General features: G+C 37.7%; 1 protein-coding gene across 1 annotated transcript; it reads left to right on the plus strand.

Moving 5' to 3' along the window:
• The first annotated feature begins 8 nt into the window (after positions 1-8).
• Positions 9-23,379, plus strand: lmna (lamin A). Its single transcript, XM_053494399.1, has 14 exons — positions 9-72; positions 3,517-3,675; positions 4,523-4,910; positions 15,874-16,030; positions 16,253-16,378; positions 16,577-16,747; positions 16,889-17,014; positions 18,342-18,562; positions 18,745-19,036; positions 19,465-19,572; positions 20,332-20,451; positions 20,565-20,624; positions 20,738-20,965; positions 21,395-23,379. The coding sequence occupies exons 3-14, from the start codon at positions 4,564-4,566 to the stop codon at positions 21,428-21,430; spliced, it is 1,992 nt and encodes a 663-aa protein (XP_053350374.1). The 5' UTR covers positions 9-72; positions 3,517-3,675; positions 4,523-4,563; the 3' UTR covers positions 21,431-23,379.
• The last annotated feature ends 605 nt before the right edge of the window (positions 23,380-23,984 follow it).

Genomic DNA, 23,984 nt, shown 5'->3' on the forward strand with positions numbered 1-23,984 from the left:
GGAGAGGAGGAGAGGAGGAATGCTGCAGCTTACACACGCCCAAACTTTACCACGTTTAGGGACGATTTTCCCGTGAGTGCATCCATTTTCTTTTGAGAAGCTGTACCGTGTAATTGAGATGACTTCAGTATGGCTGGTGGAAGTTAACCTGAGCGCTGGAAGGATTCGGAAACCTTTCCTTCCTGCTCCATGACTCAGCTGTATGTGAAGATAACGTCCTCCTCAGAGTTCCAGGGAATCACTAGCTGTTACTATAAACGCGTTACACTGAAAACCCTGCAGGACTCCTTCTGTCCAAGAAAGGCTTTTCACTTTAAGTGTTTCTTTTAATTATTATGAAAAGGTCTGTGTACATATACGAGTGTGTGTGTGTGTGTGTGTGTGTGTGGAGTTATCTCTGAAGCTCCAGACTGTGATTAGTTAGAGCAGATAGACTGATAAACATCACCTTCTCCAGAAACTACTGTAGTCTGTTTTATTTAGTTTTCAGTGTTACCTTTTTATAATTATTTTTAATTTAAAAATACTACACTGTAAGACATTCCATTTGTATTTATCTAGAAATAGTCCTTAAACACAGTATTGATGCTTATTTTATAATTATTTTGTATGTTATACATATAATACAGAAACTGTTTGCCAAAGAAGTTACTTCTGAACTTTATGCAACATGGAAGTGACCAATCCTGCTTCCCTTAAAAATTTCAAGTTGCTAACTTCAGCCGTTCTGGAGATGATTTTATATGTACTCCAAATTATTCATATTTCTTTATGAGTACTGATACAAAAATTAGTGTCATCTTCTAGAAGCATATTACCTGTAAGAATTGTTGCTTAAATTAAAGCATTCCAGTTTTTGGTAAAAAGCTTAAATCTTAACAGTTTTGCATTTTAGAGTAATACACTTTGTCAGGGTTATGTAATTTCATGTGAAATCTAAATTGGCCAATTTCTATCTGAATGAAAATTAACATCATTGAAAGAGTTATGGACATTATATAAAAGGGCATAAAATTGTATTTAGCAAGTGTTATAATTTTTTTTATCTGATAAAAATATAAATGTGTATGCAAATGAGTTGAGAAGCATTAAGTACTATGAAAAATGTTGTCATACGATCCTATATGAAAATGTCTTCTTTTTTTTTTTTTTTTTACCAAGGTGGGACACTTTTTAGCACCAATACCATGCTTTGGCTGTAAATAATGGGGTGGCAAAATTGCTAGTGAATTTAGTGAACCAGACTAGTTCAGATAGAACTCCTTGGACAAGTGTCATATGTGCATTATCTGATTTGCTAATGTCACATGTGGACAGTGCAAACATGGATATATTAGAGAAAAAAATAAGTAATTATGGGCTGTTAGATTTTGCTGCTAGTTAGTGCTGAACAACTAATCAAATGTGCTGAAACTAATAATCACATGAGACCAGAAAAAAGTTGCAACTACTTCTAGTGCAATTATTTGCTTTTATTCTTTATAAATAAGTATGAATACTAAATGATACACTTGAAATCACAATTGGAATATATCAAAATAATAATTGGAGTGTGAATTTTTAAATCAAATTGTGCACCCCTACTGTTAAGTTATGTAAAAATGTGCAAAACATTCTTTTGCACACACCACATCATCCACTATTGAAAAAGTGTTCCAGAATGTGCAGTTATACCAAAGCAGTAAACAGATTGATGAGATAAGGCTCTGGTAGCCGAATAATCATAATGTTTTTGATTTAGCAGAGTGTACCAATAAGGTGGACAAAGAGAGTGTTTCAAGGCACCTATTACAGCAACTTTATCTGCAAGTACTCAAACAATATTATAGTAGTGCACTTTTAGCTGAAGTGAGAAGGGGTTAATGTGTTTTAATAAAGTCAAGAAAAAAGTATGCTGAAAAACTTATCACGAAATAGATTTCGGACACCATTGTAGATCACGTATTAATAATAATGATAAATGTGCTAGTTATATAGGGTAGATTTTTCTTTTGATATTTCTCTGGGAATATTTCAGATAATTGTCTCCAGATACCTATGGTACAGGTTCAGGGCGATTTTTATCTCAGAATGGTGTTCACAGTTTGCTGTAAGTCAGATGAGGATTCATCAGAAGGAACATACAGCCTTGTGTAGTGAAGAATGCGGTGGGAAAAGGCAAGGGTGGAAGAACAACAAAGAAGCGCGTGTGTGTGTGTTTTTCTGGTAGGCATAACTCGGGAATCATAGGGGAATCCTTTACTACTCTTGACCTTAAAAGGCTTAGCATAAAGTCGACTGCCTACTTTGCTATACGTGTTGTTACTTGAAATATTTAGGCATTAAAACTGGTTTGAGCAGAAAAGCATCTCGGAATGAAGAATATTTTAAACACAACTGTCATCTAAAAACAGGATGCTTCACTGAAACTGAACTCTGCTCATTGTAACATGTGGCAAATTGATGTAGCTATTCTAGCTACTGGGGGAAGGTGAGCGGAAACCCTCACAGACAAGGTGATGATGTCCTAATATCTACACAGACAGTAGGACTCAGGTTCAGGTTTTGCTTCATGTTATAATCCTACTATGATCCTCTAGAGAATCAAAGTGAAAGTCTTCCATAATGCATTCACTGCATCACCAATTGGGAATTAAATTGCAGGGAAAGTACCAAACTGTACCATGCCCATAGACACAGAGGAAGAGCTTCTGCTGCAGACAAGCTTTTTGCTCATTCCTCCTATCATTACAGGAATCGATAATAACTCTGATCACAAATCAAGACCTCATCTTTGAGATACAGCCAGGTAGACCTGTTTCATGAACACAGACTTTGTGACCAATGCAGAACTAAAAGCTCTAAGGCTGTCTGAATCGTAGTATAAAAATCCAGTATATGGAGTGAGGTATAGAGAGAAGGAGAAGACTTAGTTAGGAGCAAGTTAGAGTTAAAAATATCGGTACGCAATCCAAGTGCCCTCCCAGGCTTCTGTCAGCTTTCTTCTGTTTACACACCTGATTGGACAGTTCATTTTTAGGAAGCCACCCCTCTGTAATAAATATTGTGTTCGCAAGTGTTTTGCCTGGTTATTTCTTTATATATAGTTTGTGTCTTGTGTGTAAATCTTTGATCTAGGTGGCTATATAATGGGTGGGGTATTTAGAATTTCCTTGGATTTTGGGGAAAAGGAAAACATTTTATTTCTGCCTGTATATTTGGATGGCCAAAGATTAGATGGTATACTACGAACTTGTCTGAGGTGGACTGAAGAGTGCCAAGGACTAAAAGAAATTTTTCCAACTTTCACTTTTGGTTATGTTCTGAAATCTTCACTAAGGTTAGAGTCTATATAAAAAAAAAAAATAACCAACAGAACAAAATAAGACATAAAGACATGGGCTGAGGAAGAAATCATGAGGAGAAGAAGGAGAGAGAATAGGATAGACAAGAAAATGGCAAGGCTCTGCTCTCTTTTGTGGTGCCGCCCATTTTTCCAGTCCCTCCCACCTTTCCTCTCTCACTCTTTCCTGCTAGGGAAGGGTTGAAAGGCAGCAAGCCAAGGCCAGAGTGAACAAGGCAGACCAGACGCTTTGAAACTCCTCCACTACAGAGAGAAGTAGCAGCTTTTAACCAGCTTCCACAAACTCACTGTTCTCTACAAGAGCTTTGCTCTGCAAGACTTCCCTTTATCAGGTAAATTTTTTTACCTAGTCTTTTATATCTTTTTTTTTTCTTTTCTTATAAAGTATGTTTGCTGCTAAGGTAACCTAAAGCTATGTACGTAAAATTGATTCATTTTGCAACTTGCCCTTTTGATGGTGCTTTCCCGTGTAGTATGAAGGTTTTCTGCGTTAGTGGGTGTGGTGGGGGGAGTGTCTAATTGCTTTTAGGACATGTCTGTTTGCCTCAGATAGAGTAAAGTGTGCAAGAGAGTGGGGTGAAAGTGAAAGTATTCTGCTTTTAGTTTTCTTACACTCTGCTTTTTATTTAAGAAATAATTTCATTCGTAAATGCAATAATGTTAAAATCAGTACAACCTAGAAACTTCTGCGCATTCCAGACGTTTGCTTGAGTATTTCTTTAAAAATTGCTTTTAATGTTTAAAATTTAAATTAACGATTTAAAGGTCATTCAGAAATTACGCTGTGACCTATCTTACGTGTTAATTATTTTGTGAAGGGGTGTGGCCCTTGGTGGCAGGGGCCGGGAAAAAGATGAAGGCGGTGAAGAATATGGAGGACTTGAGTTTGAGTCTTGATCATGAGACAAGATTTGAGTCTTGATCATGAATTAATTTTAAAAACGCACCAGGCCAGTTTACTGAAGTCCAGTCTAGTACCAAACTGAAATGCAGCAGTGATTGACCGTCAACAGTCTTTTAGCATAATTTTTTTTTTTCTTTAACTGCCTCTTGACTTTTACACAGCTGTTTGCGTTTGTCCAAAATGGTCTTGCACAAGTTCTTCCTATCAGTTCTAAAGCACTCTTTTCCACTTCACTCTTCTTTTTCCTCATCCCATGTCCTCTCTTCCACAAACAGCTTTACTGCAGTAGTCTTCATAATCCCCTTCAAGGCCAGTGATGGAAAGTCCGGCTCAGAAACGTACCAGCCGTGGTGGGGCCTCCAGCGTGCTCTCGCCTGCGCGCATTACCCGCCTGCAGGAGAAAGAGGACCTGAGCAACCTGAATGACCGTCTAGCTGTATACATTGATAAGGTGCGCTCTCTGGAGGTCGAAAATGCCGGCCTGCGAATGCGTATCACGGAGTCGGAGACTGAGGTCAGCCGGGAGCTGGGCGGCATGAAGGCAGCGTACGAGAATGAGCTGGCTGATGCTCGCAAAACTCTCGACTCGGTGGCTAAGGAGAGAGCCAGGTTGCAGCTAGAGCTTAGCAAGATCCGTGAGGACTACAAGGAGCTTAAAGCCAGGTACGAATACAAATAACAACTACACGCCCTCTCAGAAGGCGGAAGGCATGCACCGGTTTCTAAAGTTCCAAATGTTTGCTTGAATCTAAGTCTAAACCAGCTGGATTAGACTCCTATTATCTACAATTTTTATACCCAAAAATCTCTATAGCAGTCTGATTGTGAGCAATCTCCCAATATTTTGCATTCGCATTAATTTTTCATGATTAAGTGATTAATTATTCCCCAGGGCTTTTGAATTTTGTGTGTTCTTTGCACCCGTTATTCTTTCCGCAGTCATTGTGATGCATTTAAATTTATGAGCAAACAGGTTAGTTTCTTGTAGTCTGCATTTAATTCCAGAAATATAAATGCAAAGTCCCAAAACAGGAATTTTGTACACAGACACCATGCTTCCAGCACTTTACCTTCTTTAAACCTGACTTGTACAAATCTGTGTCAATCAAGGGTGTTCTACTACTCATGATTGACACCCACATGATTGCTTAATTTCACCATGCAAGCTGTTGCCTGGGTAAAGGTTTACTTGATAAAAGCCCAATGGGAGACTTGCATGTTGCTAGTATACATGCAGGAGCTGCACACCTTACAGTGCTCCAAGTCATGTCCCAACACACATTCCTGCCGTAGATTTGTATCTCAGGCAGAATGGTATGTCGTTTATCTACCTCTGTGGGTGAGGGAATAACGAATGTGAGCGGAGTGTCTCACCACACCCTGTCATGGCTACTTGAGCGTGTTAAGTTTGTGGGATTTGACTAATGTGTTATAGAATTCAACCAAATTAAATATGCAGTTGAGCAGGTAGCTGAAAACACTGTTAATCTTTAATCACCGCTTTATTGCACAATAAATTGTGTTTATCAGAATGGAATTCTCGCACATTGTTTTATGGCAGGAACAATACAAAAGAAATGCCACTGCATAGTGCAACTACAGTACTCTTTGTATTCAGCCTTCTTTGATAAGAGTTGTAAAGTCCAGGACTTTTATAATGATTAACGCAATTTAGTTTCACTCTCTCTCTCTATTTTAGCCTAGTAAAGCTAGAGTGGAGTTTAGTGACCGTAGTACAGTATGTGACTGGTCTATCAAGCTCACGGAGAGGAACTGGAATATTAACAGTATAATTTGCATGCTTATTCATCTCTTTTGCCTTAGGGATATCTAAACTCTGATATCGTTACTTGCTGTGTAAATATGAAAATGCTGAATGCTGCTAAAAAGTGCCAGTGCCAAAATGTTGCATTTATTGCCATAGCAACCAGATTAGATTAAGACGGCTAGTAGCAACCATTCATTGACTGCCAGCGTCAAACTATCAAAGTTTGTCTTGCAGCCACTGAAGTCAGATTTTTCTATGTATATAAGGTTAATAAATAAACTGTGTGGTTTAAAAAAAAACATAAAACATATGCAATATATATTTTTAAGTACATTAATATTGTATATTTATGCAATATATTAATATTGGCTAAAAATATTCAATTTATTTTGCACTAAATATGCAAAGAAACTAGTTTTATTGAGTAATAGAGTATTTTTTTTTTTTTTTTTTGCATGGCTGTGCCTGTGATTACACAACAGTTTTCCTCTGAAAAAATTAGTCCTTGTGATCAGATATGGACACAAGTAAACATAATCCATTTGTTGCCCAGAGTAACTGTGACGTATGTTCGTGGAAGCATTTTCACTCGGTTATCCCATGATGCTGATCACCTCTTTCTCTCAGACTACCTCAGTAGCTGCTGCTGTTTGGGAGTGTTTAGTTGCCGTGGCAATGGAGCAGCCATACCACGGGTGTGTGAGTTGGCGCTGACTGGAATGAGCTGTGACTCATCAGCCTTTTTGTGGTTCTGAGAGAATCAGACAGTCTCAGAACAAACTCTCGATACCCTAAACCTCTCACCTAAATGAGGAAGGGGAATGTTTTGTGGATAAAAAAAAAAATGATGCGTGTCAGTAAGTGTACATTATTCCACCAAATAAGTTTCTGTAAGTAATAAGACTTATTATGTTTATGGTAGAAGCCTGAGGTGTCAGAAGTTTGTAAGTAAGTCACTTTTATTCTACGGGAAAGGCTTCAGGAGTCCAGGAATTTAGTAACATGGCAATTTTTTTTTTATTTGACACAAATTTTATTGCATATTTTACCATCACAGGAGGGGGAAAAAACGAATGACGGTTTACAGCTGCTTTAACATAACTGATAGGAGGACCTAACTTGTTTCGCTGACCCTCAGCAAATTCAGCTATAAACAGTTTACAAAATGAAGTCATGTTTCAAATAATTATTTATTAATTGTTGGCGTGCATATGCTGTTATAGGTAGGGGGGAAAAAAGCTTTGTAGTACCGTGGCTCCCAATTGTGGATTATTCTTCCTTTACAATGATAATATATAAAAAACAAAATCACAACCTTTTGTAATAATGATTTGATTGGTATAGAGTGAAAGCTTAGTAATTGTTGAAGTGTGGACATTTACAATTGACTCATTTTGATCTTCGGGGATTCAGGGGATTCTAAAATTAAATTTATTTGTAGTATTAATAATCAGTCTGAATCATCCTGCGTGGTATATGAGTGGGAATCCCCCTGGTGACACTCTTTCTTTTTTAGCTCACCTCTTTAAGATCAGGTTGCAAGATCTAACACTGTGGCTCTGGTCTCATGAAGTGGCTCGACATGAACACATGGCCTGAAATAGATGAATGACCCTTCTCTGTGTGGCCGCTGTTTTACCATCCACCCCTCCCCAACCCACCCTCAACATGAGCATTTGCCTTCCTTGACTATTAGCAAACAGTGGGCCTTATGTTGGGTTGAGTGTGTGTGTATGCATGCAGTGTGTGTGGAAAGAGACAGGTGCTGTTGATTCAGTCTTAACCTGTGGTTGTCCAAATAGGCTCTTTTGTTTCCTGACTTGTCCAAATCCTTGCTTACCACATGGTGGAAAAGTAAAAGGATGGCAGATGTGAGCCTGTTATTCACTGGTCAAAAACATGCATGGCTGACTATAAATTATACCTACTATATTATCCTAGCTGCCTGTAGAGAAGCAGACAAAAGCGAACTAACTTAATTAGAAACTGTAGAAATAATGTTCAGTGGGTGATGATTGTTATATTGGATATTTTTTCAGTTGGTAGCACACCATCCTGCGACTTAGGAAAAAGACAAAAGGCCAGTACACCGAAGCACATTGTCTCATATGGTATGAATCATAGCTCCATGTACTTACATATTGAGCTAATTTGCATAAGAGTTGAAGGCTATTTTTCTGTTCAGAAGAATCGCACTATTTAGCAAATACTAAATGCCAATAATGATTACAAAGGTTATGATTTGATAACAATATATCCAATATCACCAGCCAAGCAGTGTGCATGGCCATTTGCAAACAAAAGCTTAAAGGTCTGAACTGAAGGACAGTTTTCAGGTGGACAATTTTTAGTTTAGAAAAACAAACGCTAACTCGGTCTGATTTCAAACATTCACACCGTCATCATTTTTTAAGGTGTGGGTGTGGTGCTGGCTGTGGCTACACACACCTTTTTTGGCACAAAAAGGATATTGGCAGAGTGTAGGGTAGCTTACGGTTAAACTGGATCCATCCATCTGCATGAACAGACATGTACTTAAGTTCCTGTCAGTTGCACGGCTGTTATTTGCCGCCGTCTTTGATGCCTTAGGCCACTGAAACTTGTTTGTTAAATAAAGCCTTTAAGTTTTTTTGGACTCGAGGGAAAATGATCGAGTTAAAAATGGATATGTGAACAATGGGTGGAAGGTTCATTACATCTGTATATCAAATTGTCTTGATTTCATTAACTGATTTCCTGTTTCTAGAGTGGTATTTCCTCCTTAAGTCTGAAGGGGTCTGAACATTTTTATGCATTTTTAACATTGAAATAATATAAAAGCTTTCTTAGCTCCCAGTAGTTGGCATATCAGTGGGAACATGAATGTAGAATAATTCTTATCACATTTTCCTGTTTATATTGTTTCCTGCATAGTCACATATTTTGCTAAATTATGTTGTGCTTGTTTATCTAAATAAACCGTGCATAGCAGGAACATTTTGCATTAACTTGTTTAAATATCATAAATTAAAACATCATCCATTTGGTTAATAACGAACTGCTAATAATGCACCTTTAAAAAAAAAAGCAGGCAGATGACCGATGCCCAATAATGCAGCTTGTGTGCTTAGCTCAGGACAGTGTGGCCTAAAAAGGACAGAACACTAACTGTAGCTCACTCCCTTTTCACTTCACATGCTTCCCAAACTCTTTTAACTCCAAACTAGCCTGATCACATGAGTCATGTGGTGAGAACAGGCCTGAGGCTGATACTACAGTAGCTGTAAGAATGGGTTTAAATAAGGTGTCTCTATTTTCAGCTCTTTCTTAAAATTCTTTTCTGTCTTTTCTCTTGTATATGTATATAAAGTTGCACCCCTGAGCGAACAGTTCTATAACATCCTTATGATATCACCTGAGCTCATCTGTCATAATGACCTCTAGTTTATGTAATGTGAAACAGGGCCACTCGTAGTCACTCTCACACTCTAACTGACTTTTTGGAGATTGGTTGTGTGGATATGCTTTTATGCAAGACCTGTAGAACAATTCAACTTCACGCTATTCTCAGACCAGTAACGCTAAAGCCAAGCTCATTCATGAATCTGCTATAAAAACCAGATGAGGAAAGGTTATTCTCAGTGATTTTAGAAGCGTACAGAGGTATTTTGGATAATGAGGGATTCTGGCTGATCCATAGTGCTGGTCTAACTTCATTCTGGACTGGAAAGTTTGCGTGCGCGTGTGGTGTGGAGTGGATCAGAGTTTCCATGGCTTTTGGCCTTATTTAAACTATAGTTTGCCAAGCAGTTATGAGTCAGTCACTCAGTATAAATCAGAAAACGATTATTGGGCAAACGTTTACTCACTCGTATGCATTTACTTGTATACGTGCGCACACACGCACACACACACACACACACACACACACATATATACACACACACGCACACAAGCTTATAAAAGAATGGTTCCCATTTAATTGTGGTTGAAATTTGGGGAACTATCGAATGACTCACTGAGCCAGTTATATAATTTCCATTCACTTTCTTGCTCAAAAAAAAAAAAAAAAAAACCCAATCTGTTTCCACTTTTCCAGCAGTTCCTTAGCGGAATTTTTACTGAACATGGCCTGGTAGTTTTTCTAATACATTTAATGCATTATTTAGCTTAAAATTTTAACACTTACCATCAATCTGAACTGGAAAAACATTTGGAATTAGAGGTGTTGAGTTCTCTATAAATAGGACACTCTTGAATTCATTTCGTGGTCTCAGGTGAATTGCAGAATTTCGGGGAAATTTGCAGAATTGCAGCGGGGACTATAAAGAAGTCCTGTGGACAAAAGTTAGAGAGAGTGTCTCTGTGGTTTGAACGGATTCTCACATGGCCATGCCACAAGGCCTGTAGGTTCGCTGTTCTCTAGTTCTAAACAAACACACACACACACACACACACAGAGACAGCCTCCATCTCACTATAAATTAGATGCAGCTGAATGAAGACTCGCTCTTTGTTGAGTGGAACTGAGCTGCTGCAGAATCTGCTTGTGTTTATACTTTTGAAAAGCCAGTCAAAGTATTTTGGGTTTGTATAAAAAGCCAGTGATTCATTATGAAATGATGGAGTATACTCCATTTGTAATGGTCGGGCTGTAGCTGGTGGAGTGAAGGAGAGAGTGAGTCACCCTCTTGTGGATCCGCTTGCCGCTCCTCAAGTGCCACGCTGGCTACTTCTGCCGTCAGGATTTCCTCTAAACATCGACAGTACCCATTACCACTGTGGCATTGTAACAGTTTGTGCATTCACACATGCTTATAATTTAATGATAATCTATTAGTGTAAATGCTCTCTTAGTACATATTTTTCAGCCTGTGTAGACACGCCAATCAAATTATGCAGAAACTTTTTAGCCAACCCTGAAAAGACTTTGGGTATTTGTCAGTGCAAGAGGGAAGAATGCCTGTGGTTTTGACTGTGCTTAGATTTAGTTCTGTATACAGTAAGTATCCTTACAGCTGCACCGGTATACTGTACACACACCATGTGCTAACCCGCTGAAAAATGAATGCTTGTATTATGGTTTAATACCATAATGACTGTTTTTTTTTCTCCTTTCAATGCTTTTATAAGGGGCAAACATCTTCATGCAAAAAGACTTGGGTGTGTTTCAGCTCTAACCGTTAGTTGTTGTCCCTACTTCTCAATTTTTTAATCATTTTTTCAGACAGTGACTGACTGGGTGTGGTGATTATTCTAGCTTCTAATAATTTAAAACTTTCTTAAAGCATATTAAAAGTGTACATTTAGAAGGTTTGTGTCTAAGAATTTAGAATTTTTGTCTAAATTGTATGATTTGCAATTTATTCTTTGACAGTGTATGAGCACAATGCAAGGTTTTTAAAGTGAGATTCATTTTTGAATAGTTATTGAAAAAAATAAAAAATAAATCCACACTATAGTTTTGCTATCTGGAGCGCAGAAAGCACAATTATAATGATCATTATCAAACCAATCTCTGCCATAAGTGCTAAACCATTAATAACCAATAGCCATATGTTCCGTTTCACCATTTTGTCAGACGTAAAAGTTTCCAGTGTGTGCCCCTCCGCCTTTAATTTTCAGCAGTTTTCTCTAAAAGAATTATATATATGTATATCTATAGAGATCTTGCTTTTTTTTATCTTTAGTGCTCAGTTTGAGAGTATGGAGGTTTTGCTTAATGTATTTGGTAGCCTTATTAAAGTTTTGAAAACTCCTGCTTCCTGTTTTATATAATAAAGATCATGCCTTTGGCTTGAGCAGCTGCTGTTTCCAGACTGTTTATATGAAGACCTCTTATTTTTTTTTCAACAATATTCCAAAGACCATATTCTTCTGTTTTGTTCAAAGTGATTTTTCTCGGTAAGTATGACTCAGAGATGTCCTTTGCTTAGAAAGGAAGTGTTTAAGTCCACTGGGAACAACTAGGCCTCTTGATTGAGACTTGGCTGTTTATAGAGTGACTCACACAAGGCACCACCCAACACTGTGGTGCCTAACACAAGCTAATAGTATTGTACTGTACTAAATTAGTTCTGTTTGGTTTACCTATAGCGATAATGCATGTTTGCAATAATTCAAGCAATGAAAAGTGTTTTCATCAAACATTGGGCCTGGCCTCCAAATATTTGGGAATGTTTAGGTTTAATAAACCGAAGTCTTCTGTGCATGAAGGTTCTGCGACCTGCATGTTGTGCATGTGACGTGTGCATTAAACACTGGTTGATAGACTGAATTTATGACCGGAATTCAAGGAATGTGAGAATGAATGAGTTGTGATACACAAGTACAGGTGTGTCTACCTGCTATGTGTAAGCTAAGATAAGTAACTTGCAGTGTGTCTGTGGGTTTGGGTGTGTGTGAGGCCGGTAACAAGGAATTTCATTGTTTTTTAAAGTATTAGTGATTGGTATGGCATGACATGACTTGTCTAGTTCTTTGCCTGACTTTTATTTAGATTACCGGCAACAATTTTATTTCACTTAACTTCTCTAAAAGTTTCTAGATAGTTACTTGGAACCCTTTCTGTAACTTAATTTTTTTTTTTTTTCAATTTACATCTTAATTGTTGGGGGTTAAGGACCTTGCCCAAGTTTTTTACCAGGGGCAAATTAGTGTGGTTTCAACCTGAAACCTTGCGTACCCAGCTACCCCTGGTCTGCACCAGTTTGTACATTTATTGTGGGAAGTGTTTCTGCTTGCAGTGCCTTGGCAATAGTTTGTTTAAGAGACTATTTTAGTCTATAGCAGCAGCAGTAGTGGTTGGGGAAAGCCCATTTTCAGTGTCCTTAAAGACACCACAGTCAGAATTTCCACATTAAGTGGTCAGCAGAGCCTCTTCTGGAAGGAGCGCCAAACAGGAAAGTTCGCAAATATTTTTTTTTAAGTTCCATTTAATCTAAACTTAAATAAAGAATCGTAATGCCACTGGGACACATTCCTATTTTTTATACAAACATCTCTCTCATATACACACACACACACACACACACACAATGCCCTGTTTCCTTTGAATTAATAATTTCACACAGCATTGTCTTCCCTCCACATTTTCAGTTATGCACATGCTGAAAACCACTTTTCTATGCTTATTAGCATGGTAATACCTTACGACCACATTAGATTCCCATTTAATAATGTATAATAATTTCCTTCTGCTTTTTTACCCAGCACCCTTTTTTTTATTCAAATGTAAATTTTTTTTGCTATTTAATGATCTGTCTGCACTTCAGTCTATTTATCACTTCATGTTTTCACACAAGATTCAGTCTATGCATCACTGATGCATCACCTTATTCCATACACGACTTTTCTTTTATTCTGTGGTTTACACGTTTTAGAAAGAAATGATCCAACGATGGTGATAGCGTGTGTAAAATAAAGCCAGGCCAAACCAAGCCCTGTTAGGCCCGCATTTAACAGTAGTAAAAGCACAAAGCGGGAGATAGGGGTATTTACACAGGCGCAGGGTGTTTAGGATATTTCGACCTGGAATTAGGAAATAGCTTTATGAGCAGTTTTTTGAGACAATAGGTGGGCATGGTCCTCGAGATACTTATAACTAAACAGATCATAAGAAGAATAACAAATGAATGTACTATAAAATAATAGCTGAAATATAAGTTGAAGCAATTAATTGATATTAGCTAATACCTTGGTCACGTAGGGGGCTGTGCTTAGGCTGGTATTGCAACATTCATGCTAAAGATCCACAGTAAATATTGAGTCCCATATCAGTAATTTGCCTTAACTTTATTTTACATTTAATAACCTTATGTGTGGATTAATAATAAAATGACATCTTTAAATAAAAGATTTTTGAGGATCCTTCTTATTTTAGTATTTGAAGTTCCATAGCATGGTAGAGATAAAGACATTTACTAAAAGACACTGAGTAACATATAAAGCACAAACTGTAATTTAGCACAAACTGTAATTCATTAGCTTAATAAGCTGCTTTTTATCACTATATGTTACAGTTGGTGAAATCTTTCATTATAGTTACCATTTCAAAAACATTCACTAATAAATCTTTCAGCCGGAGAACAAAACATTGTGGTCGAGTGACTCATTTGTACTCTGTTTACTTCATCTGGATTTTTTTTAGACCATCAAAGTATTGTTCTTGGCGTGTGTTTGTGCTCAAAAGGGGAAACGATCTATACAAACTTATGGACTCTATTACACTAAGCAGGCTATCTGTGCCTTTTTAGGTGTGGAATGGCAGTGCTGGAGAGAATGCAATGTAGCTGTGCCTCAGTGATGTTTAAGAAGGCAGTGGGTGATATTCTGGTGACAAATATAAGAGCTCTGACGCTTTTGTGTGTCACCATGAAGTCACCTAACACCTAGGTACCATTTAGAAATTAAGAATATTTAAAAAGAACTATGGATAGAACTGTACAGTCTTTAGGTTTCTTTTGAGGGCTAAGACACTGCGTGATCGGTTTGAGCCCCAGCTCCACCAGGTTGCCATATCTGCTCCAGGGGTGCGGTATCATATCTGATCATGCCCTCAGACCCCAGTTGCGTTGGAATATGCGAAGAGAGAATTTCCAGTCTTTGGAAACCAATTTACTGCTTTTTGGAATGTCGTATTGAACTAAGGAAACGCATTGTTGTTTAAGACGACATAACGGTATTAGATGTGTGTTCTTACTGAAAGTGCTTCCGTGACTGGTTGTGAATGTGGGTTTTGGCAGGCAGCTGCTCTCTCCTCAGTACTGCAGACCGTACAGACCTAATATGTCACCTAAAGCTCGGGCGCAAATACACCTGTGAAAACCCCATTAAAATTCATTCAGTATTTTTTTTATGAGATGCGTGCACAAACAAACAGACAAACAAGAACTCAAAAAACTATCTTGATGTGTTCTATTACTCATCTTATATCACCACAAATAATTTTTTTACAAATATGCACCATCCTCACAGTGAAGTGAAATGCTTTAAGGGCTCGACTCGTTGCTAACTGGAATATGTTGACTGCTAGAGTAGGTTTGCAAGATCATAGCATCCTTTATTGAAGTTTCTGTGCATCATTGTGAAAAAGCAGAGCGGGTGAATAGGCAGGGAGATGAAGGATAGTGTTCTGGATATTATTCCACTTCAGCTGGTTATCATTAGTGACACTGGGGCGTAATCCTTCGTGGGCTGTACCATTTCAACCCAGCATCATACCGGCTCTGGTTCCTTCACTAATTTAATCCCACGCTGGCAGTAAACTACCCTCCCCCAATCAGCAATTCCACTAAACTGTTTACTAAGATGGTTTCCCTGTGTTATGGGTTGCATTTATGTTGTGTTAATGTTTATCCAGTGTTAAATGAATAGCCCTGTGGCAAAGCCCACATGCTGTTGAGTTTTAGTTGGCAGTTAAAATTATATTGTTCTGGCAAGGGCATTCAGGGTCACCTTTCATAGGTTTTTAACGATTCTTTGCCTAGACTTTCTTAGACTCACTGCCTAACTTTACAGTACTTCGGTAATCACATGCAAAACTTAAGGTTTGCAGATCTATAAGGGACAAAAAAAGAAAAAAAAAACCTATAAATGGATACATATGTGTTTTGAGGCACTTGAATATGGGAATGGCTCTTATTTTATTTAATGGATCTAATTTTTAGTCATGTTTGAGTTGGTTTAAAGAGCATTTGCTGGCTACTCACTGTAATTTGTGGTGTTTTTATACATTAGATAAACCCACTGAGATTTGCAGAGGGTTCATTTATAAGTAGGGGAATATAAAAAAAGAATAAAACAACCACACATACTTGCATAGTTTTGCTCTTGTGCTAATATAACCCTGTTTCTTGTCTTGCTCATGTGTGTCTGTAGGAACAGTAAGAAAGAGGCTGATCTGGAGTCGGCTCTGGCCAGGCTGAAGGATCTGGAGGCTTTACTTAACTCTAAGGATGCTTCTCTCACCACAGCTTTAGGGGAGAAGAGGTCTTTAGAGGCTGAAGCTAGGGATCTAAAGGCTCAGTTGGCCAAGGTATAAATATTGCACGCTATTGTATTTATAGAACACCTTAAATCCATAAGAACCTTTAAGTTTTTTAGCATATTTTACTAAATTACATAATCGCAAAGGGCTTGGACTAATAGAATCCATCACGTTAATGTCTTATTTGATAATTTTTTTAAATGGCGCCTCGTAATCATACTGTATTGTCTCCTTAAAAAAAAAACCTTTAAAAACATTGTGTATTTGTAGCTGGAAGGCAGTCTGAATGATGCTAAGAAGCAGCTGCAGGATGAGATGCTGAGGAGGGTGGATGCAGAGAACCGCATCCAGACTCTTAAAGAGGAGCTGGAGTTCCAAAAGAACATTTATGCTGAGGTCAGTGCACTCTGCTGTATATTCATCAGTATTTAAAAAGAATGGTTTTGCTGGGTTTTACAAAGTGAGAAAACATTTCTACATGGTGTATAAGCTCACAGCTGCACAGAACAGCAATGAACAGCTGTACAACAGAGCACTAAATGACAATTGTTGTATGATGTTATCATTTCTTATGTGCGTTCTTTGGTGTTGCAGGAGCAGCGCGAGTCGAAGCGTAGACATGAGTCACGCATGGTGGAGATTGACAGCGGTAGAAACCTGGATTTCGAGAGCAAGCTGGCTGAGGCTCTGATCGAACTCCGTAACCAGCATGAGGAGCAGCTCCGCATCTACAAGGAGGAGATTGAGAAGACCTACAATGCCAAGGTAGCATAATCTGGATGGTGGTTGTTTATACATTGTGAGCCCTGCTTTACATAGTCACGGCATTCTTCTTCAGTTCTTTAAATGCAGACACCGGCTAAAAACATTGCCGTGAACTTTATGAAAATTTCTGTCTTTCTTTAGCTGGATAATGCACGTCAGTCTGCAGATAGAAACAGTCACCTGGTTGGAGCAGCTCATGAGGAGCTGCAGCAGACACGTATGAGGCTGGAGAGCATGTCTGGTCAGTTGTCCCAGCTTCAGAAACAGGTGAGCACCATCTACAGATAAAGCAAAGTACAAGATTTTTTAAATTAAAATTTAGGGTTAATTTCCCTATAATAAACAGATATGGCTGTTTCAGTAAAGTACAGCATATTGACAATTATTACACACATACTTGATCATTAAAATGCTATTTAATGGGCCATTAGGTTTACACAAAAACCAACAACAAAATAATAACTACTCGCACTTCAAAATCGAATATAATCCAAACTGATCAAGCTCTGTTTACAGTTCAATTTAACTGAATATATATTTACAAAATAAAAAACAGAAATGTATACAATATATACAAAATACAACGGCAATCCCACAAATTATAAATTTAAGTGCAAAGGCACTTTTGCCTTTGTCAGTCATAAGTGGTGACAAACACTCCATAATTATTCACCTGGATACAATTATTGCACAATAACACGATACTGCAATCCATACTATATTGGATGAGATGAGTCTAAAGTGCATGAATAATGCATACATAATTAATAATAAATGCATATGCATGCGTGTAATGGGTATATACAGGCCAGGTCAAACTAATCATTTAGTTCACAAAAATTTGGCTTTTGTTCAATAAATGTATAATAAATGTATAAACTTCAGTAGGGATTAAAAAATACTTTAAACCTCCGCTTGGTCATACAGTATACTCTCTGACTGTAATGACTTGCATTCTTGATTCGATCTCCGTCCTTATCATTTTTTTGTGTAGAGACCTATTATCTAATTGTGTAAGCTTTTCTGTGTTTATAATGCTTTCTCCATATTTAGAATTCTTTATAGCACTGATAGTCAGGAGCTGTGTGTTTTTGACACACTGGTATTCTCATTCTATTGTAGTCTTAATGGACAAAGAAGCATTCTGTCTCTTTCTCTCTCTCTTTCTCCATCTATCTATCTATCTTTATCTATCTATCTCTTTCTGCCTGTCTCTGACCTAGAATAGAACTTTTGCAATCCGGGTAACCATTTTATTCAGGTTTTCCCTCATCAAGCCAGTACTTGACCACTCTCTTTAGCTCAATAGCACCACCAACTGGAGGGTTAAACTCGCACACCATTCCGATTTTATAGGACAGTTAAATAATTCTGACTGGTCCTTTAGCGTTCACCAACATGTTTTTTTTGTTTGTTTGTTTTTAAGCACATTACAGCTGTAAATGCAGAACTTTTTTTTGCTTTTGTTAAAGTCTATGTCTCCCATACATGTGTCAGTTTTGATGAAAAAAAAAATGTTTATCTTACAATGTGATTAAAATATATTCCCAATTGCTTACAATTTTAATCTTCATGTATTTGTCATATGTGATAGCTGGCTGCGCGGGAGGCTAAGGTGCGTGAGCTGGAGGAATCCCTGTCTCGCGAGAGAGATCTAATGCGCCGGCGGTTGGAGGAGAAGGAGAAGGAAATGGCCGAAATGCGCCACCGCATGCAGCAGCAGCTGGACGAATACCAGGAGCTGCTGGACATCAAACTGGCCCTGGACATGGAGATCAGTGCTTACCGGAAATTGCTGGAGGGAGAAGAGGAGAGGTAAGAAACAAATAATGGATGTGGTGTTGTAGAATGTAGGAAAATAAATACAAAGTTGTGTCTAAACTTTTGACTGGCACTGTACATGCTCACATTGATTCCATATCCTACATCTCAGCTCAGATTTTCAAGATATAAATTGTGGGTCAGTTATTCTTTTATTAATCGCAATTTTTCTCCAGGCTGCGTCTCTCTCCAAGTCCTCCTCCTGGCCGTGTGATATCAGTCACTCGTACCACAGGCTCTGGCACACAGACTCAGACTCGCTTGGCTCAGAGCAGCAGCACTCGCACTTCATCCGGCAGCGCTAAAAAACGGCGCCTCAATGACACGGACAGCGAGGCTTCCAGCGTGACTGGTGGGACAGTGACACGTACTCGCATTTCCCAGCAGGCCTCAGCCAGTGGCCGGGTTACTGTGGATGAGGTAGACCTGGAGGGCAAATTTGTGCGTCTCAGCAACAAATCTGACCAGGTAAGATCACAGCTGTCTGCTAGATAAGGGCCATAGGTATGGTTGATGTGTTGATGAGTAAAACCACACTTCTGAATAAGAAAACCTTTAAACTAGGATTTTAATCTGTAATTTAGCTCATGTTAATTCAGGATTATTTTATAATCCTGTGAGATTTTCAAGACAATGGTTATTTTGAGCATGATGGCCATTAATTATTGTCTTATTAAATACAGGCATTTTTTAATCCTATTTGAAATAAACTTTTAAATGATCTGGCATATTCTCTACTTTTCTGATCTTTCACAACAAACTTGTGAATCTTTTAATTGTTATAGTATATTTTTACACGACTATATTACTAGGCACATAGTACACTTGCCAGAATCTGTCCTTTTTTTTTTTTATGTAAAAAAAATTACATTAAATTCTTTTCTCTCTTTTCTCAGGATCAGACTCTGGGCCACTGGCAGGTGAAGAGACAAGTGGGCTCTGGTACGCCCATCATCTACAAGTTCCCGCCTAAATTCACTCTCAAAGCAGGACAGACTGTTACAGTAAGTTGACCAGATAAAGTACAACACAATACTAGTGAATTCTCAGAGGTGTCAACATATCATCAAGTCTTAAGTATTACTATATACCGGATTTTAGGTCATCGTTAAGCCCCAGTTTTTTGAGCTTTGTATTTTTGTTCTCTTTTTCTTGTTTTTTTTTTCTCGTAAATTTCACAGTATGCTTTTTCATATCAGTATGTTTTAATAATTATCTCACAGCAAAGACTTTATAGTTCAGTCCAGGGTCGATTTTTTCACACTTTTTACCTACTCAGTGTTTCCAGTCAGTTCAGTGCTCACAAGAACTCTTAGTTACACATCTTCTGTTTTCCAAGAACAAATTATTGTAAAAGACAGAAAATGTGTCATTTATCAATCGCTTTTTTGTACAGATGGTATTTCTGTGTATCCATAATATTTATCTGCGTAGCTGGTCGTGTGGCTGCATATTTTATCCCCAAAATTTTTAATATACTAAAGAAGTTGATTAATTAAGGTGTTAATGCAATTTATCAGCTGCTATAAACATGTAAGACAATGCTCATCTTGGTCTCCCACAGCCACGCTCCAAAATCTAGTCTTCCCAAAAGAAAGGAAGGTATAGTTATAGCTACTGCAGCAGTACCCATGCGTTTTGGGATGAAGTGTTTAACAACAAATTGCCCATATAGTTTGTGACTTGAGTCTGGCATAGACTGACCATAAACTACTCTAGTAGAGTAAATTGAATTTACACTCTCTGTGTGTCTGGATTGACAGATCTGGGCTGCAGGAGCTGGTGGGACCCACAGTCCTCCCTCTGACCTGGTGTGGAAGACTCAGAACTCATGGGGGAGTGGAGATCTCTTCCAAACTACTCTGATTAGCTCCAGTGGAGAGGTATGACAAGGGCCAGTTTCCTTTGACATTGTAGCTGCAAATGACACTTAATGTTATGACATTTTCCAAAATATATTTAGCTCATTTAATTTTCTCTCTTTCTCTCTCTCTAGGAAATGGCAATGCGGAAAGTGACACGCTCACTGTTCCAGGAAGATGATGATGAGGAAATGGTAAATAGTGCTGTATTTGCTTCTGTCCTTTTTGGTTGTATTTGAAAACAACAATGACTATTTATCATTAAGAACTTAACACTTTTGTCCCCTTGATTGTATATCTTGTGTAGGCTGCTCACAGTACTTGTGGGGATGGAGAGTATAACCTGCGTAGCCGCACTGTGATTTGTGGCTCATGTGGTCAGCCGTCAGACCGGTCTGGCAGCTGTGTAACGGCAAGCACTGCAGTCTCCAGCGCCTCTCGCTCCTTTACCTCCAGTGGAGGAGGAGGACTTCCTGAGGGTCTAGTCTCCCACTCCCATTCCCACTTTATTATGGGCAATGACGCGCCCAGACAGGTATCGTATCACAATTAATTAAAACAGTAAATAAAAAAAGTAAAGTAATCCTTTAGATTTAGATTGGTTAGAAAGGTTTTTAAGAACTGATTTCTTTAAAATTATATAATGCGTTTATCAAAAGCACATTTTTCCCCCCATCAGCATAAAAAAAACTATCAAAATATTTAATGGATTGAAAAACTGTAATAAATATTTGTCTAAAATTCTGTTTTCACTTAATTAAGTTTAATATTTAGTTTAATTGTGATAAGGCAATGTGGTCTATTCCAACACTAACATGTTTGCTGTATAAATACATTTATTATACTCTTTTAATATCCAATGGCTAACAAAGACTCTATCTTTTCTTTGTAATAATCAATCAATAATATATTTTAATTAAACATTTTAATTGATCCTTTACTTCTCTCCTTTTTTCCTCAACAGGGAGGACCTAAACCAGAAAAGTGTTCTATCATGTAGATCCAGGAGTATCCAGGATGTCTGACCAGTTCACAACGATCAGTTATTTGTGTGAACTAGGAGACGTGATTTAATTTTCTAACTTGGTCATCTATATTTTTATTTTTCATACTTTGTATACGTAATTCTTGTTTTGTATGTACTAATCTGCTGGGTAGATAAACTGCTTTTGTCTGGCTGACTGTTTGCATGCAGCTTGGGTGCTATATAGGGTTTGTGTATACAGTACTGTATGCTAGTGGACTAGGCAGCTGCTTTCCAGTAGAGATGTTCAGGGAGAGAGGTAGATACATCACTTCACACTTCACATCCAAAGAACAGGATCAGTCTTCAACTGATTATAGACTGCTGTCACAACAGAGCACGCACATCTTAGTACTCCTGTCATTAAGTTTACTTCCAAAGAATCAGGAGTGTCTTTGATTGTACTGTAAAGATATGCTTTTTTTTTTTTCATTTTTGATGCATAGATTCAGAACTCAGATATCCTAGCAAAAGTGTCAAACACTAATTCATGTTAAACGTCAAATTTTGTCATACGGTAAGCACAGTCTTAAAGGGAAGCTTATTAGGACCATGTCATGATGATATTTAAAAAGCTTTTGTTTGTGCGTTTACAGTATATGAATGTAGTGGTGTGGACTTGGTGCACACAGTGTCTCAGTAGCACTTTGTGTAAAGTGTCTTATTCTCTGCCTCTTAGGAAAAAGCAATGGGCAGGGTTGGAATATATGATAAATGTTGATTCTTTTTTTTAAGTTGTCATATTGGACTTATGACATGTACTTTATTTGAGCTTTTGAGTATTGACTATCAAAATATTTAAGATATCTATGCAATTGTTTGTTAAAAGCGATCATAAATAATACGTTTAGGTACAAGGTAGTGAAGAATATTATATTCGAAGCAATTTTCTATAATGTAACGGTCATTGTTTGTAACCTAAGAAGACATGAAGCACAAGAATGTATGAAAGTAATAGGTACAGGTGATTTTGTGTACATTAGAGAGCTGAATTTTGCATTGAAAACCAAAACATATATAAAATTTAAACATGATAAATTACTGCCATAATTTGAAATTTTGTAATTTCATTAGGATGGTTGAAAATATTCATTGAATTAAAATGCATAAAAGGTATTTATGCATGTAGTATTGTGCCCTCAGGCTGGACAGCTAGAAGTGTTGATTTTGCTGTTGTTGTCACTCCTCTCTCTTGAATCAGCTATTACTTAAATGACAGGTGTCCACTTCTCCACCTCTGTGTAGCCCTGGTTACTAGATTTGGCATTTGGTCATGGAAAACACGTCTAACCTTAATTTTTTATTGGTGCACATGTAGTTATAAAACGCCATGAAGACCTGCCTATACAGTGTGTGATTTTTTTTGAGAGCTGGATGGGACATGACTCTGTTCTGAGATACCACACCAACTTCTGTGTATCTTAGTAGGTGGTGGACTGGACCCCACTAGCATGCATAAATAGCAACGCTTTTCCCTTATATTATTATGCGCAACTGCTAGTGCTAGAACGCTGCTGGTTTTGGTCAGGCAGTGGAGAAATGACACTTTTTTTTTTTCCCTTTACAAAATCAGACCAATTGAAAGTACAGCTGTTGAAATGATAGATATATTGATAATTGATTGATTAATGCCTGACCAGCAATCATAAATGTTAAATTGTTTGGTAAATACGGGTTTAAAAAATAAATGGGGTTGAATACGACAATTAGAAAGTCTTCATGCTAAGATGCCCCTTGATGGTATTGAAAATACAGTATTCTCTAATTGGCAGCATTTTTTTTTCTTTATCTCTTTATTTTCTGCTTGCTTTTTTGAATTATTCTGTACTATTTTGCATTATTTTTTGCAAAAGTGGTTACTGATGTAGAATGTGTATGCATAAACAGTGCCTTGATTTTTTTTTATTAAAAAAAATACAATTTCAGACTCTTGTGAAGTTTTTTTTAAATGGTGAAATGACTGTGTAAATGTTAAGACGCGTCTGAAAACACAAAAATGGTGCAATACCTGTCCCCTGCGAGTACCATCATTAATGGTGAAGAAGAGTAAAGAAAATTGCTGCTTACTGGATAGGTTTTTTTTATTGCCTCATTCTAAGTAAACTTTAGAGAGTAGTGTGCTTAAAAATCCCAGGATATCAGCAGTTGCAGAAATACTCAAACCAGCCTGTCTGCTAACACCAATCATATCACTGTAAGAATAATTTAAGCTACATTTTTTTCTCATTCTGATGGTTGATGTAAACGTTACCTGATGCCTCATATCTCCGGAATTTTTGCATGATTGTCATGATTGATCATGATCATAAATCATAATCTGTTGATCACAAATCGTGTATGAAAACTATATCACACTCGTCGTTCGTCGAGGTCATTCTGTTGTACTGAACATCAGCAACTCTGGGATGGCTCAGCATGGCTGTTATGCAGATGGGCTCTTTCACTGTAATGATCCTCGACATGAAGGCTGGAGTTCTTGGTAGACTTCGACTTTCTTCTGTTCATGGGTCAGCATACTGGAGATGAACTT

The sequence above is a fragment of the Clarias gariepinus genome, chromosome 4, assembly GCF_024256425.1.
Source record: "Clarias gariepinus isolate MV-2021 ecotype Netherlands chromosome 4, CGAR_prim_01v2, whole genome shotgun sequence".
In the NCBI taxonomy this organism is placed as follows: domain Eukaryota; kingdom Metazoa; phylum Chordata; class Actinopteri; order Siluriformes; family Clariidae; genus Clarias; species Clarias gariepinus.